Source organism: Acomys russatus, chromosome 29 (assembly GCF_903995435.1).
Source record: "Acomys russatus chromosome 29, mAcoRus1.1, whole genome shotgun sequence".
NCBI classification, from domain to species: Eukaryota; Metazoa; Chordata; class Mammalia; order Rodentia; family Muridae; genus Acomys; species Acomys russatus.
Window position 1 is genome coordinate 28717958 of NC_067165.1, and position 15722 is coordinate 28733679.

The 15722-nt window shown below is 52.1% G+C and overlaps 1 protein-coding gene across 1 annotated transcript in view; it reads right to left on the reverse strand.

The window, feature by feature from the left end:
• Man1c1 (mannosidase alpha class 1C member 1) overlaps positions 1–15722 on the reverse strand; it is a 141321-nt gene that overhangs the window by 68634 nt on the left and 56965 nt on the right. Inside the window, exon 2 of the mRNA XM_051171720.1 lies at positions 11927–12023. Coding sequence (XP_051027677.1) covers positions 11927–12023 — 97 coding nt within the window. The remainder of the gene's footprint in view (positions 1–11926; positions 12024–15722) is intronic.

Below are 15722 nucleotides of genomic sequence, written 5' to 3' on the forward strand. Positions count from 1 at the left end.
GGGACCTGCAGTGAGAAGGTAGGTGTCCAAGCTCGTGCACAGGGATGAGGGGGGGACTTGGAGCTACACCTGCAGACACCATGTATGTGTGTCTATGGTCACAGGTCTCTTCCCCACCTGAGCATCCTTTAGACCCAAAGGGACCACGGTCTTGCTCACTGTCTCTGGGTATTTCTGTGCCACGACCCCCCACTCGCACTTTGCCAGCTGTGTTTCTGGTTGGTGTGTAGAAGCTGCTGCCCTGGGAAACCATCCCATCAAGAGCAAGCTAAGGGGTCCTCGATGTGACGTTCACGTGTGCACATTTTTCTGTCAAAACTCTGGCCTCATGCACCTGTGTCTACACAAGTCAGGGAGGACCACACAGTGTAGACAGCATCTGGCACATGGCAGACACCTCGCAATTGTGAGATCAAAGGAACAGCCTCCTGTGATCCCAGCAATGGTCACCATCCATCCCTGTCACTGTAGAGAGAAAACAGGGTCCTGGAATGGGAGCGGGGTCCTGTCCAGTAAGTGAGTGATAGAGTCAGGGTTTCAGGGAGCCATGACTCCTGACTCCCAGGCCAATGTTTTCCCAGTTAACACCTGTGTCTTGCACAGTCCCCAGACTTGACAAGTTCCATTTCCTGCCATCTCAGCTGGACGCATAACACTGGGGCAGGCTGTAAAGCAGAGAGACCACTCCATTGCACTGGGGAGGTGGGGGGGGGGGGGGGTGGGGTGGGGGGGGATGGGGAGGTAAGGGAGGGGGGTCGAAGGAGGAGGGCTTTAACGTGAGAGGCATTTGTGGATGTCCCAACTCACCACTAAGAGGAGGCAGGAAGATCAGAATCCCTGCAGACCAGGGCTGACCCTAAGAGGAAGGCAGCATGCATGTAGGAGGCTAAAGTCAGCACACTGACAACAGCAAGTGTCGGCAAGGATAACAGAGTAACTAGAACTCTCACCTAGCTCGGCGCTGCCAACGGGCTTAGCCAATTTGCAAAACTGGCACCTTCCCAGTAAAGCCGAACATACTAAACAGTATGATCTAGACATGGAGTGTGTCTCATAACCACCTGCTGTTCCCACCAGGAGGGGAAAAAAGCTTATCCAAAGTGTTCTTCACCCTCGCAGACTCCTGGTGGAAATGCAAACTGGTATAGCCCTACGGGAAACAGTCAAATGTTTGTACCTCTGATTACTATACAACCCAACAATCCTCCTTCCTAGACACATACCCAAGAGAAACAAACAAACAAGCAAACAAAAAGCCCCATGTCCACACATAAATGGCTATAGCAGCATTATTCATTACAGAAGAAAAAAAAAGGAAATTTAAAAATGTCTATCAACTACTGATTCCATAACATATAGTATATCCATACGGTGGAATAGTACTCAGCACTGAAGAAGAACAAAGTACCGATACATGCTACCACAAAACACACTCAGAGAGGGAAGCCAGGCACAAAGACCAGCTGCCATACTAACCAGGTGTTAGTTACTTTTGCATTGCTATGACAAAATATTTGAGAGAAACATCTTAACACAGAGGGAAGCTTTACTTTGGCTCACGGCTTCCAAGGGTCTCAGTCCATTGTGGAAGAGGAGAGACACAGAGGGGAGCGACTCAGTCTGCACTGCAGGACCTTGTGGTCACTTCTTCACCACAGGGCAGGTACTCCCTACAAAGCCCCGCCCCTAGTGGCACTTCTCCCATTCAGAACTCATCTCCCAAAGGCTCCGCAGCCTTCCTGCTGGCACCACAAGCAGGAGACCAAGTGATCAAAACACAGGCCTGTGGGGGGTTGCTCAGAGTCAGACCATATCAGAACACTTGGATAAAGTGCTTAGTATTACCCAGTCTACACAGAGCTGGGGGTGGGGAGGTGGGGAAGGAAACCGGAGAGAACCGGAACCACCTGCCGGTGAGCACGGGCTTTCTGTGGGAGATGATGCAAATGTTCTAAAATTAATTGTGGTGCTGGCTAAAACTTCCATAAACATACTGAAATTCATTTCATGGTAAACAAAACAAAACAACAACAACAAAAAGATTTTACAGTAGCTTCCACATAGTTTAACCAAATAACAGAAACAAAATGGCCACCAATGGTAGACTAGGCAGGAGGCCCCGGATAAGGATCGACTCCTGTTCACAACAGAATAATGATCCTAAGAGCCATACCCAGAAGGTGCAGGACATAAAAACTTAGAGCAGACAAAATGAATCCATGATGTCAGGAGTCAAACCGCAGCCACCCGTGGGAACCGACTGACCGGAAAGAGGAACCCTCTCCACCTTGGTCTGCGTGGCTGGTCTACAGATGCACCTGTGTAGAACTCGCTGCACCATGTGTTTATGATTTTCCTGTGCAGATGTTCAACCTCAGAGTTTCAGGGTTTTTTTTTTTTTTCCTAGCAAGTATTCTGTGGCTTTTCCTAGAGACCCATAATGACAGAGCAAAGAAAGGGTCCCTCAAGTCCAAGCTGACTGAACCAATAAGTTTATTGGGGTTCGTTAAACAAATTACAGGGGACTTAAAAGCAGTTGCCTCACCCAAGCAAAGTGACAAAGGGATGAAAATGGCATCCCTAGAGCTCCCTGCAGGACTTGTAGGCGGTACAGCTGGCCAGTCTTCCCTCTCCAGTAATTGTCACTGCTGATATGACTGTGGGGGTGGGGCTTTGTAAACCTTTTAAGTTTCAGGAACTTCCTGTGGCTTGTGAGTTGCATTTACTTCCTAGGTCTTAACCAAGTCTCCCTACAACAGGAAATGCTTCAGTCTGGGGAAAGAGCTATGTAACAATTACGTGTAGAAAACAACCCCACCCAATCACATGTTCCAAAAGCAGGGTTCAGATCTAGGCTGTCCAGCCTCATGTGAGAGTCCCTGGCCCTGGGTGCTATCTTCCCCATCCTCAGGCGCCGGCCCAGACAGCTGTAGAGCATCCTATTGACACTGCTGATCAGCTGTGGAATGAATCTACATTCCTGAGTCACAGGATTTGCTGGGGAATTTGGTGAGTGTGCGCCATCAGGATGGTGAGGAGAGAGGGGGCTGGTTGCTGCAGGCTCAGCCTCGTTTCCAAGGAAAGAAAGGTCTTTGGAGAGTGGGTGGAACACGCTGCCATGGGGAGGGAATGTCAATTTCTATATGAATCATTTCACGCATGGCAGTAACTCACTCTGGGAATAGATACCCTGACTCACTCGGCTCCCACAAGAGCAGGACTTGTTGCTAACATTTCAGATGCCAAGAGAATCAGCAATCACTGAGAGAAAGAGAAGAGGAGAGAGAGAGAGAGAGAGAGAGAGAGAGAGCATCTAGTAAACAGCCAAACAGCCAGGAGTCCAGAGGCAGAGGCCCTGTGCACAGACCCTTTGTGTGGGTGCTGACAGGGCCCGGAGGATATTGTGGGCTCCGGTGACAGCCGGCGCCAGTACTGGGACACCAACCCAGGCCTCTCTTTCGCCTGAGAATTCTTTTTACAACACCCCGCCACTATATTTTCTAAAGAAATAAATTCTCCTCTGTGCTAGGGCTTTTAAAGAAAAAGAAAAGGGGCACGATGCATCTTAATTAGAAACTGCTTGGAGGAGAGGTCTCAAACAGTATGAGCCGAGCCTTGCCGGTGGCCAGCCAGCTGCCAGCAGGCCTGAAAACCCAGTGCGCCACGCTGTGAGGAGTGTTTACTCTGAAATCACCCAGGGTGACCAGAGGGGCATTCTGGCCATCAGGGGGTAGCTAGGGGATTGTCATCCAAGGTCCCAGGGACACCTCATGGGGCCACAGCATTTGTCCAGTGACTGTGGGTCCAGCCTATCCTTCAAGGTGGGAGCTGGCTTTTGACCCAGTTACCATGTTGGTGGCAAACGCACACGGCCAGTGGCCGGAGTTTCTGGTTCATTTCCTCTGTGCCTGTCCAACTCTCTGGCTCCAGATGGAGCGCACATGTGACTTCCTGGAAGGGTGCTGGCTGCCCCGAAGCCTGACCCATTCCGTCCAAGGAACAGCAGTGTTGCCGCTTTGCAAAGTTGATGACAGCCATTTCTCAACGCAAAGTCCAGCCCAAGTCAGGAATGTGTGCAGAGCTTGCCAGCATCAGCCAGCTGCCCATCCTGATGCTGATGTTCCAGGAACTAAAGATGCTTTTCTTCCCCCAGAAGAAAAACTCCAGAAAAACAGAAACAGTATTTTCACCAGGCAACTCAAAATGCTATTACTTAACCAAAAAGAACAGGGCCCTTGGGCCTGGAGAGATGGCTCAGAGGTTAAGAGCACTGGCTGTTCTTCTAGAGGTCCTGAGTTCAATTCCCAGCAACCACATGGTGGCTCACAACCATCTATAATGTGATCTGATGCCCTCTTCTTGTGTGTGTATATGTAATAAAATAAAATATTAAAAAAAAAAAAAAAAAAAAAAAAGAACAGGGCCCTGGGGGGGGGGTTGGGGGTGGGGTGGGGACTGGTCACACGGCTCCGCAGGTAAAGGTGGTCGCCTCCAAGCCTGATGATCTGAGTTCAATCCCTGGAACCCACGTGAAGGAAGGAGAGAACCGATTCCTGCCATTTGCTCTCTGACCTCCACATGTATGTGTGCACCCACATACAACCACACACATGGACATAATGTAATCCTTAAATTAAAAAAAAAAAAAGTCACCAGGAAGGAGGTGCATATGTGCAAGGGAGAAAAAAAATTTCTTGTATGTGTTAGTACGCAGGCTTCTGTGCACACGTGTATGAAAGGCAGAGGACAACCTCAGGTGTCGCTGTGTCCACCTAATTTTCTGAGACAATGGCCTGGAATTGGCCGAGTAGACTAGGCTAGCTGACCAGTGACACCCCTTCCCCAGATCCTGTCTCTGTATCCCCGGTGCTGGGGTTACAAGCATGCGCCACTGCGCCCAGCATTTTTACATCCTATCTGGGAACTGAACTCAGGTCGTTATGCTTGCATAGCAGACACTGTACTGACCGAGCCATCTCCCCAGATCAGGAAGAAAACCTCCTAAACGTTTGGTGCCACTCTGAGTACCGACCTCCTCCAGCCTCACACGGGAGTAAAGTAAGGGTTGGAGGAGTCTGTGGCTTGCTTGGCTTCCCTCAGCTAGTGAATGCCAGGGGTGAATTTGAACCCAGATGAGTCTCTGCAATGCTTGCCGAACCAAACTCTTGAGAGGCATGGTAGAGACCGAGGGAGATGTGGGGCTTCACAAACTACACAGCTGGCAAAGCTGGCTTCTCCAAAGGGAGTCCCATGGGGGTGGGGAGGAGCTCTCACCATCTGAAACAAACTGGAAAGAGTGGCGTGTGTACCCATGTGCGCACGCATGTAGGAGAGTGTGAAAAGCATGCAGGTGACACTACTAAACCACACACCCTACAGCAATTGTAAAAAATGACACCTCGGGGGTCTGGATTTATTCGCTCCTCCACATCCTATTTTCTCCGTTTACAAGGCAAAGATGATTTTTTTTTTTTTTCCTCTCTGCCAAGGCCGAACACTGCCAGCCCGTGATCCGAAAATCACACCGTGTTCATTTTGCCTCTTAACTCGCTCGTGGCTATAAATCGTGCCCACGATGGGGACTGGGTTGGCATTTCTATTGAGGAATCCATGGGCAGAGACAGAATCCAATTTGGGGCTCTCACAATCACCCAGGGCTTGGCTTGGGGCTGGGGAATATGACTATTAGCCGCACAAACGCCTCCGTCCTGTACAGCGAAGAGTCAGGGAGCCAGAACTGCTGACCAAGCAGGAAGACTATTTCTCCAGGTCTCTTTGCTGATTCTGTGCGCACTTCAAGGCAGGAGGTCAAGGCCACCAGAGGGGATGCGAGAGGTGGAGCAGAGTGGAGCCAGACTCGGGACAGAGGGGAAACGGCCCAGGCAGAGACGGCGGCAGGCTGCTTGCTCTTTGTCCAATACATCAAGAGCCTGCTGCACGCCACACACCGCTCTTTCCTGGATTAGAATTAGAGTCGTTTATTATTAATTAGCAAATAGAACGATGACAGCGGCTTCCACTTAAGGAGACCATGCGGGCAGGTGTAACACCAGGTGTTGAACACACACACACACCAGCTGCGTTTGGTCCTTGCACCTGACGGAGCTGTTGCCGTCTCCATTTCGCAGATGGAGAAACTGAGAGCAGAGAGGTCAATAACACCAGATCAGAGGATGAGTAAGTGGCAGGGCCCAGGCTGGCCTGGCTCCCAAGCCCCTGGTCCTTGCAGCTTGGCCAATCATATCGTTGCAAAGCAGATATTCCTAAGGTTGCTAGGCAGATTTTCTAGGTGGAAGACAAGTCTTTTGTGCCTTAAAAGCTCTATCCATGACCAGTAATGATGCCAAGACACAGGGAATGTGGACCCTAGATGTAGTGTGTGCAGGGTGGGATGGGGGGGAAGGGGGGACGGGATGGGAGGGAGCAACAGGACCAAAAGACACACCACTCCAACCCCGAGGCTCACTTTCTGTCCTGCTCCCTCCTGAGCTCTCTGTGGCGCAGGTAGCATGGTAGCTTACTGTCCGGGCTTCAGAGCCCACACTACACCCGGGCTTCAGCTACTGTGAGTCCTGGAGATTGCTAGATCTCTCCTCTCTCCTGTGAAATGGGGCTACGGTGGGTAATGACGCCTTGCGAGGGACAAGAGGAGCGCACTAGAGAACACGGCTGTGGCGTCTGGAGGGATGTGTGGGTAGGGCGTGGGGGGCTCTTGGACCCCGATTTCCATACCTCTTAACAGACAGCTGGGTGCTGAAGCTCTGAGCGTTCTCTGCATACATCTGGCTGTGACCTGGCCACAGTGGCAGGCCACCTGTGACAATCTGGCCAATCTACAGATGGGTGTTGTGGTGGGCTGGGATTCAGGTCTCTAGGATTAGCGTGCGATGTCACCTCCAGCAAGTCCTTTCTCCCACCTCAGAGCCTCAGCTCCCCCCAACTCCAGAACAAAGGAGCAGCCGCACCATCAAAGGCCCCTCCAATGGCAACAAGACTCTGTCCCGTGACATTTCTGTCAGGAAGGGGCCAAATTCTCACGGCACAGACAGTTGTCAACAGGCTGGTTTACTTCCTGCTGCATTCCTATTACAAAATTCTAGGGTGCTGCTCAAATGAGGGGCCAAAAAGTACAGCCCCCACTTCGTTCCTCCCAGGGGCATTGGGGACAGGGTTGGGGGACAGGCCTATGGCCCCTTACATGGGTTTCTGGGTCCAGGGAACCTAGGCATGCCCCCCACAACACGGGACCAGTACAATTTGATCTCAGGCCTTTCCTGCACCATGCTCACAGTGCTGGACATCTGCAGAGTGCTGCCTAAGCGCTAGACATATGCTCAGTGTGTGTGCTTAACCACTTCCTTTAAAAACAATCCTGGGAAGGAAAGATTATGCCTTGTTGGGCAGCTGGGCAAACAGGCCCAGAGAAGTTAAGAAACTTGGCCAAGATCACGTAGCTAGGAACAGCAGAGTGGCACTAAAGCCCTGCCCTCGGGATGCGGAGTCCGGGCCACTCAGTGAGCTTCCTTCACAGTCCCCTGGGTTCTACCAGTGGGTATTAGTGGCTGGCCCTTTCTATATGCAAAGGGCCTGGCCCTCTGTATACCAGGCCACTTGCTTCACGATATGGTGACTGCCCATCTGTGGCTGGCTCTTCTGCCATCGTACCCTGCACTGTTCCAGGCTGAAGACTGGCCTCTGTGACAGGAGGAGTAAGTGCCTCCCTTGGTGTTTGGGGCTGGCTCCTGTGCATTCCTCCCTATTAATCACCGTGGGCCTGGCCAGCAATATGGCTCATCGGGTAAAAGCACCTATCGACAAGCCTGCCAAACGGTGTTCAATCCCTAGGCCTAATGTTATAGAAGACCACCGACTCCGTTGCCCTCCACCCGCACCAAGTAGCACATGTGCTCACACACACAAAATAAGCTAATAAGATGTATAGACTATATTAAAATAATTATGACCACCACAGGCCGAGGAAACTGAGGCCATGCCCCCCTCAGGCGTCCAGCTGGACATAAGTGTCCCATCTGGCAAGCTTACAGAGGAAAGGAAAGACATGTGTCTGTGGCCTGAGCAACGGGCCGAGAGTGGGCTATCTTCTCTGGTGGCCAGTGGGCCTTGGGAGTTTCTTTAATGGGGCCTGCTGAGCCGGATGAGACAGTGGGATGCCTAATTCACACACACACACACACACACACACACACACACACACACACACACACACACACACACCTGGCTGGAGAGACGCTTCGGCAAGACAATCTGCTCTCAGAGTAAGAATAGCTTTGAGGAAGGATGGGGCAGCTCACGGTGATTGTCACGGTGAATAGCCACACAGGGAGGCCAGAGAGGGGACTGCGCTCAGGTGGTGGCTGTTCTATTCTCACCACGGTTCCTACAGATCTTGGCAAAGGGAGGTTCTGGTGTGGTCTCATGTGACCTTTCCCATGTGCAGGCACCCAGAGCGGTGCCCACAACCAGACTGAGCGGTTCACACGGAGGGGCTAGGCAAGGTCCCCCCTGTAAGTCTCACTCAGCCAGGGAAGGCAGAATGGATTTGCCTAATCCTGCCTGCCCCAGGGCATCCTGTGTCTACAGAGCTAAGCCTACTTGAGGTCACTGATGACATAAGAGGCCATCAACAGCTGCACCACACCTCCCCCCCACCCCCCGCCACTTTCCTCCCCACAGGGTCTGGGAGAGAAGCAGGAGTATGACCCAGTGCTGAATTCAAGACCGCATACCTGCTGCTACCTTTGGGATCCTCTTCCTGCCTCTGGGAATGTAGTCTTATCTTCTGAGTGTGTACTCATGGACTCTGAATTCTGATAGCTGTCACCACTGACAGGGGCTCTGAGACAGGCAGGCCCAGGCTGGGCTCAGTGCCACCAGGGGCTCCAGCTCCCAGAAACAGCTATAGGGAGAGTGACCAGTCCAAGGTCACTCAGCAAGGAGGTTGTGAAGTCCAAGTCTGAGGTCAGGTCTGTCTGACTCCAGAATGTCATGCCAATAAGGACTATTTATAGCATTATCTATGGTCACCTCTACCCATCCCTTTCTGAAGACCCTGGACAGGCCCCCAGAGAGTGCCAGGAAAGGGCAGCTAGGGTGGTCTGGGTGGCCTGGCGGAGATTCCACTGTGCCACTGCTAGCCCAAGTTTCAACAGCTCTGGGAAGAGCCACACAGCTTTCTGTCCCTGGGGCTGAGCCGGGACACAGGGTGGCAGGTGTATGTGCTGGACAGGTGAGGCAGCTGACCCCAGGGCCAGCACCCAACAGTGTGTAAAGTGGAAGAGTGGATCAAAGAAGTCTTCTTGTGTGTGGGCCCCACAGCTTTCCTTTCCCAAGGCCACTGGTGCAACCTGAGTAAGTGTGTGTGTGTGTGTGTGTGTGTGTGTGTGTGGTGTGTGTATGTGTTTGTACGTGCATGTGTGCCTGCTTACTGCCAGGAGTGCTATAGGGAGAGAGTGATGGTTCCTATGGACATCCCCCACCCCCAGCAGTGAGAACCTGTCACAGGCTTCCTGGGGCAGCACTGCTCTCATTGACCTCAATGGAAACTGCCACTGACTCCTAACACACGCTCCCATGGATGTACTCACAGAAGCCCCAGGACAAAAGCGGTGCCATCTGGAGCCCAGAGAGGTAAAGGACAGCTAAGGGCAGAAGGAGGATTCCCATGCAGGACCTCTGATGCAAGGGCTCTGTTCGTCCTGTTGCTCCAGGCACTCAGTGTTCTCGCTCACTGGGTGAAGTCCTGAAGGGCTGTGACTTAAATCTCACCCCTTGGAGACAGTACAAATGGAGCTGGACTGAGGCCAGTCCCTTCTAGAAGTGCTTCCTGTAAAACTTGAGCAGCAGCTGGGTCTACGCTGAGTGGTTTCAAACATGGACACCCCACCGCCAACGCCAGTTCCCCCTCAATGGAGAAGAAAGGGGGATACTTTCATATCACACTCCCACTAGCCCGTGTTTAGACGGCTTTGGGAAGAGCCACACCAGCTCCCTGTCCCCGGGGGCTCAGTGGGACACGGGGTGGCAGGTCCATGTGCGGGACGGGTGAGGCAACGAGCTTCCAGACAAAGATCTTCCTACTTCATTGTGAGGCCCAAGAGCCTCTCTTCCTCCAACCAGCTGGGGAGGCATCCCTAGGAAGTCATACCCAGGCCACTGGTTATGCTCAGAGTGAAGCGCTTATACTGTTCTTAATGGGAGGGGAAAAAAAATCAGAAACAACCTTTGTCTAATAGCCAGGCGGATATATGTGAATTATGGAGACATAATTCATACCGTCAACAAAACCAGTTACTCCAAATGAGGTGGGCAGGCTGTCGTCCCAGCCACTCAGGAGGCTGAGGCAGAAGGACTGTTGAGTCCAGGAGTTCAACGTCAGCCTGGGCAACACAGTGAGAACCACCTCAGATGTTTATTATCTTCGTTATTGTTGCTTTGTGGTTTTGAGACAACGTTTATATAGCCCCGGCTGTTCTAGAAAGCACTATGTAGACCAGGCTAGCCTCAAACTCACAGGGATCTGCCAGCCTCTGCCTCTCAAGTGCTAGGATTAAAAGCGTCCGCCGCCACACCTGCCTCAAATATCAAAAAGAATTAATACAAATACTCTGTGATTGTTAATCTTCACTGTCAATTTGACTGGATTTAAAAGCACAAAGAGACGCACCTCTCCCCGGGTGTGGCTCAGGGAACACACTGAATTAAAAAAAAGCTGAGCACCAAATTCACCTCTCTGCTTCCTCGCTTATGGAGACAATAACAGCAGTCACCTCATGTGTCCTTAAACTATGAGCCAAAACAAACTCTCGCTCTTCCTTAAGGTGATTTTTGCCAGACACTTGGCCACAGAAAAGAGAAAGCAATCAACACATAGTATTTTTTGGTTGGTTGGTTGGTTGGGTTTTTTGTTTTGGTTTGGTTTTTTGTTTTTGTTTTTTTGTGTTTTATTGTTTTTTGTTTGTTTGTTTTGTAATTGTAATCTATTTACTTTGCCTACTTTGTACTTTTTGGGCCTTTATTCACAAATGTGGGAAGCTGCTCAAATCCACAATCCCTTGCCCCTGCCGCAGGGGTGACTCTTCTGGACAGGCAGAGAGTCTAGCACTGACTGCTGCAGGACAATGAGGGTCTCCATCACATTTCCCCGATACTGGGGGCATGGGGGGTGGCCACACACAGGCCCAGCCCCCTTTAGGTACATTTCCCTAGGGCTTTCCTGCTCAGGCTTGCTTCTCTGGACCCAACTCCAGCAATCTGTATTGCCCAGGAAGAGTAGTGAGCATGGTGCTGCCATTATCTGATCCAGCACAGCATCTTGGATGATCAGGCTGTCCACAGCATCTTCTGTATTGCCCAGGAAGAGTAGTGAGCATGGTGCTGCCATTATCTGGTCCAGCGCAGCATCCTGGATGCTCAGGCTGTCCACGGCATCGTCTCTCTAGAGTGCATGCAGAGTGGGAGCTAGCGCCATGATGGCCAGATGAGTGACCTCTGAAACAGGAGGCTGAGCTTGCAGCCTTTAGGAGACGCAAAGAAGGGGCTCTGGGTTCAAGGAGTATAACAAGAGGGAGTGGATGCAGCCAGAAGGGCTACAGGAGAAACATGGAAGACACGCCAGGATTTTATCTAAAGGCAGCCCGAATCCGGCTTCTTTAGACACACATTTGTTCTCTGTGGAGACAACACCATCTCGTCACCGCCCCCCAGGAAAGTGAACCTCCCTGTTCATGTCACCAAGCCCCTGTCCCTCGCCATCCTCACTTTGCCAAGGTCCGTTGTCTGAAAGCAAGGATGTAAGAGCGGACAGATGCGCACTTGGGTCCTCTGAGTCCAGAAAAGCTTGGAAAAGCCCAGAAAAGAAAAAGGCAGAGCGAAGCCACGCTCCAGCCCCAGGGGTGGGTCCACTCACCGAACATGTTGCCCTCGTAGCCGTCCTTTGTGAGTGGCCGGAGCTCGTTCTTGCCCATCGCATAGCGGCGGTAATTCTGCCACGAAAACCGCATCATCTGCGGGAAAGAGCAGGGGACCAGGCCCCGGGTTGAGAGGATGCTGGCAGCCAGCGGCACCCCACCACACCCTTCGCCAAGGTCTCATTCTCAGTCAGAGCTGTGTGGAAAGGCCGTTTCTTTACAGAAGGAGCTGAGTCAGAAATGAGGTAACCTGCCCGGAACTTCCCGCAGTGGGTCAGCGGGAGAGCTGGGGATGGAACCCACAGCCTCTGGTTCAAAAGTGCCAGGTCTGTCTCCTAGAGACACCCGAGTCGTTATGGGCTGTGCTGACCTGCCCTAGGCACCCTGGGCTCCCTTGGGCACGCCTGGCTTGGCTGGCCACTGTTATTTGTTATTTGCATGGCCCGCTCAGCCACAGTCCAGAAAGGTTTCAACAGAAGCAGCGGAAATGCTCGCCTCCAGTGGCGGTGATGGACAAATGCTAGCTTGTTCTTTCTCTTTGACTTCAGAGTCCCGGGGTAAGCATCTCCCAGCTCCTCTACTCCCCGCCTTTTCCACCTTATCTTTCAGTTCTCGAATGCTAGCCAGGGGGCTGTGAACACAGACTGGCGAGGCTGGTCCCCAAGCTTAGCAGGTCTGGAGCAAGGCATGGACTTGCCTTTTTAAATTCATGATTCGTACAGGCTGTGTGGCCGGTCCACGGGACACACAGAGGACCACCTGTATCACATAGGTGAGCTTCCTCTACCCAAAATGCTTGGGGCCACAAGCCTTCTGGATTTCAGATTTTTTTTCCCTCAGATTTTCAAATATCTGCATTTACATAATGATGTATCATAGAGGAGGACCCAAGCATACACAGACAACTCATGTGCCTCCTATATGCCTTACATACGTAGCCTGAAGGCAATTTTACACAGGGATTCTGCTGCATCCGCGTTTTGAACGTGACTTGTTACAGGAAGCCAAGTGCGGAAATTTCCATTTGTGAAGTCATGCTGTCTCCCCCCAAAATTTGAGAGTTTGGATCATTTTAGAGTTCTTTACAAGTTTGTTTATTTACTTTTTTTTTTTTTTTTTTTTTTTTGGTTTTTCGAGACAGGGTTTCTCTGTGTAGCCTTGGCTGTCCCGGACTCACTTTGTAGACCAGGCTGGCCTCGAACTCACAGCGATCCACCTGCCTCTGCCTCCCGAGTGCTGGGATTAAAGGTGTGTGCCACCACCGCCCGGCTCAAGTTTATTTATTTTTATTTTATGTTGTGGGTGTTTTTTTCCTGCGTGCATGTACAGGTACCAAGTGCATACCTGGTGCTGCAGAGGCCAGAGAGGGTGACAGGTCCCCCTGGGACTTGAGTGACAGGTTGTAACCGGAGTTACAGCTGCCATGTAGGGGCTAGGAACTAAACCTGGGTCCTCCGGAAGAGCAACAAGCTCTCTTACCACTAAACCAACTCTCCTGACCCTCACTTGGTTGTGTTTTGGGGGGGTTTGTTTGTTTTGATTTTGATTTTGATTTTTTTTTTTTTTTTTTTGGAGACAGGAAAAAACTGTATGGCTTTGTCTGGCCTCAAACTTGCTATGTAGGCCAGGCTGGCCTCGAACTCACAGAGATCCACTTGCCTCTGCCTCCTGAATGCAGAGATTAAAGTTGTGCAACACCACATCTGGCTTTCATGTTAGATTTTTAAAATTAAAGATACTCTGCCTATATTGTAACATGCATATTTGCTTGTTTTTTGAGGCAGGGTCTCATGTAGCCCAGGCTGGCCTCTACCTCACTACACTACAAAAGATAATCATAAAATCTTGGCCCTCCTGTCTCCACCTCTCAGGTGGCTCGGGATGGAAGCCTCCTGCATGGTAGACCAATACTCTGCCAACTGACGCACTGCAGCCCTTCAACCGGTGCTTGTCAGCTTTCACTTCTCAGTGCTTCCAAACACCTCCGTGCCTTGGTTTACTCTGTCCTGTGTTTCCCGTGGCAGCGCCCTTCTCTGCAGCAAGCCCGCCCCCCCCCCCCCCGCATCCCCTGTGCTCAGCCAGTTTTCTGGTACCTAAGCTTAAAGGCCGCCTCTTCTGGTAATCACTGCTGCTGTGACCAAAATCCACAGGGGAGTGACCTCCCGCGGGTGGCAGGACGCTCTAGTACCATGTCCCCACGTCACAAAGGATGGCACTGAGGCTCTAAGATGGCAGGTGGTAGGGGCAGCACAGCAGACTGGAGCACTTCTGTCCCCCAGAGCAGCAGGCCCCCATCACACACAGCCATTGTGGAGCTCCCTGCTCCTGCGGCTCATGCCAACGTTGTGGCAGTGTATGGCAAGAACTCGGCACAGGCCTGGAGGCCGGCCTCCATTGCTCTGTTATTTTCTACTTATCTCCAATTGGCAATAACGGAGAATAATTGCTGGGTATGCGTGCGGAGGGAGAATAGAGCCCCTCCCTCTCTCCCATACGCCCCCCCCCCCAGCCTCCCTCCCTCTCACTTATGCTCCCCCAGCCTCCCTCTCTCCTATGCCCCCAGGCTCCGCCCCCACTGCCATTGTAGTTGGCAGTGGGGGTAGGCAGCAGCAATAAGATCTCAGACCATAAACCGGAGCGGAAAGGCTGGCAGAGAGGTGTGTAGGCTGCCGCACCCCACCCTGATCCCACCCCTACTTAGAAAGAAGTGAGTGTTCATGAGGAGTTATGAGGATCACAGGTGACTACTTGGTCTCACCAGAGCCATTCCCTGTGGGCTCTCTGTTGTCACAGCCAGCCACAGCAGCGGAGGAGGACAGAGGCAGCGAAAGGAACAACCAATCCCTGTGTCCCCTGGGGCTGGACTTGGAAAGGCATACCAAGAGCCTCCATGTGCAAACCCTCAAACACACACGCAGCACCCCTCAGGCCCAGATGAGTGGGCACACCCCTAACCAATGCCTGCTAGGCCTGGGCGTGGGCTGCAGTTTGAGCTGCACTATGGAGGCAACGTTCTCCCAGCCCCGCCCCTCCCCTCCTCCACCTGTTCATCCTCCTTCAGGTCCCACTAGAAGGATGCTCATGCGGGGAGCCTTCAGTTCCAGCCCCGCTTGAGTCAGCCCGTGTTCCAGTTCATGTTCCCCTCAGTCACAATAGTGTGTTAGAGGCCAGTTGGGGCTGCATGAGACCCTGTCTCAAAAAACAAACGAACAGAAGAAAGGGTACCTTGGCATCCGGGATCAAGCTTTTTTCCCCTTCTGCCATCAAGTCAGCCACTCGCCCCCTACTCGTGCCACACACCCACCACCCTTGAGGCACTGGCACATAAAAGAGGGTTATCAAATGTCTGCTGAATCAGCGAGTGACAGAACCAACAGGGGGAACTGGCCCTGCAGCTTAACCCAGGGCCAGGAGGCCTTATGTGGACGAGCTCCATGACACAGGTGGGACCCGGTCCCTGAGCCAGAGACGCTCAATGATACGGTCTTCAAAGGAAGCTGCTGGTCCCCAAATGCGTGGTCAGACAGGTAGGGATACAAGGTGCACACAGGGAGACTTGTCCAAAAGGCACGAACAGTAGCAATGTGATCCCAAGGTCCTAAAGACCCCGGAGGCCGCTCAGGCTACCTCCTGTCTCACCCACATTCCTGAGCAGAACATTAAACTGCCTCTCCTTGAATACCTGCAATATTGGGGCGCTCACGACCTGACTGGACAGCCCTCCCCACCCCTACCCCTGCCCCCACCCCCACCCCCCGTCAACGGCAGAATGTCACAATTCCTTCCTAAGTGCAT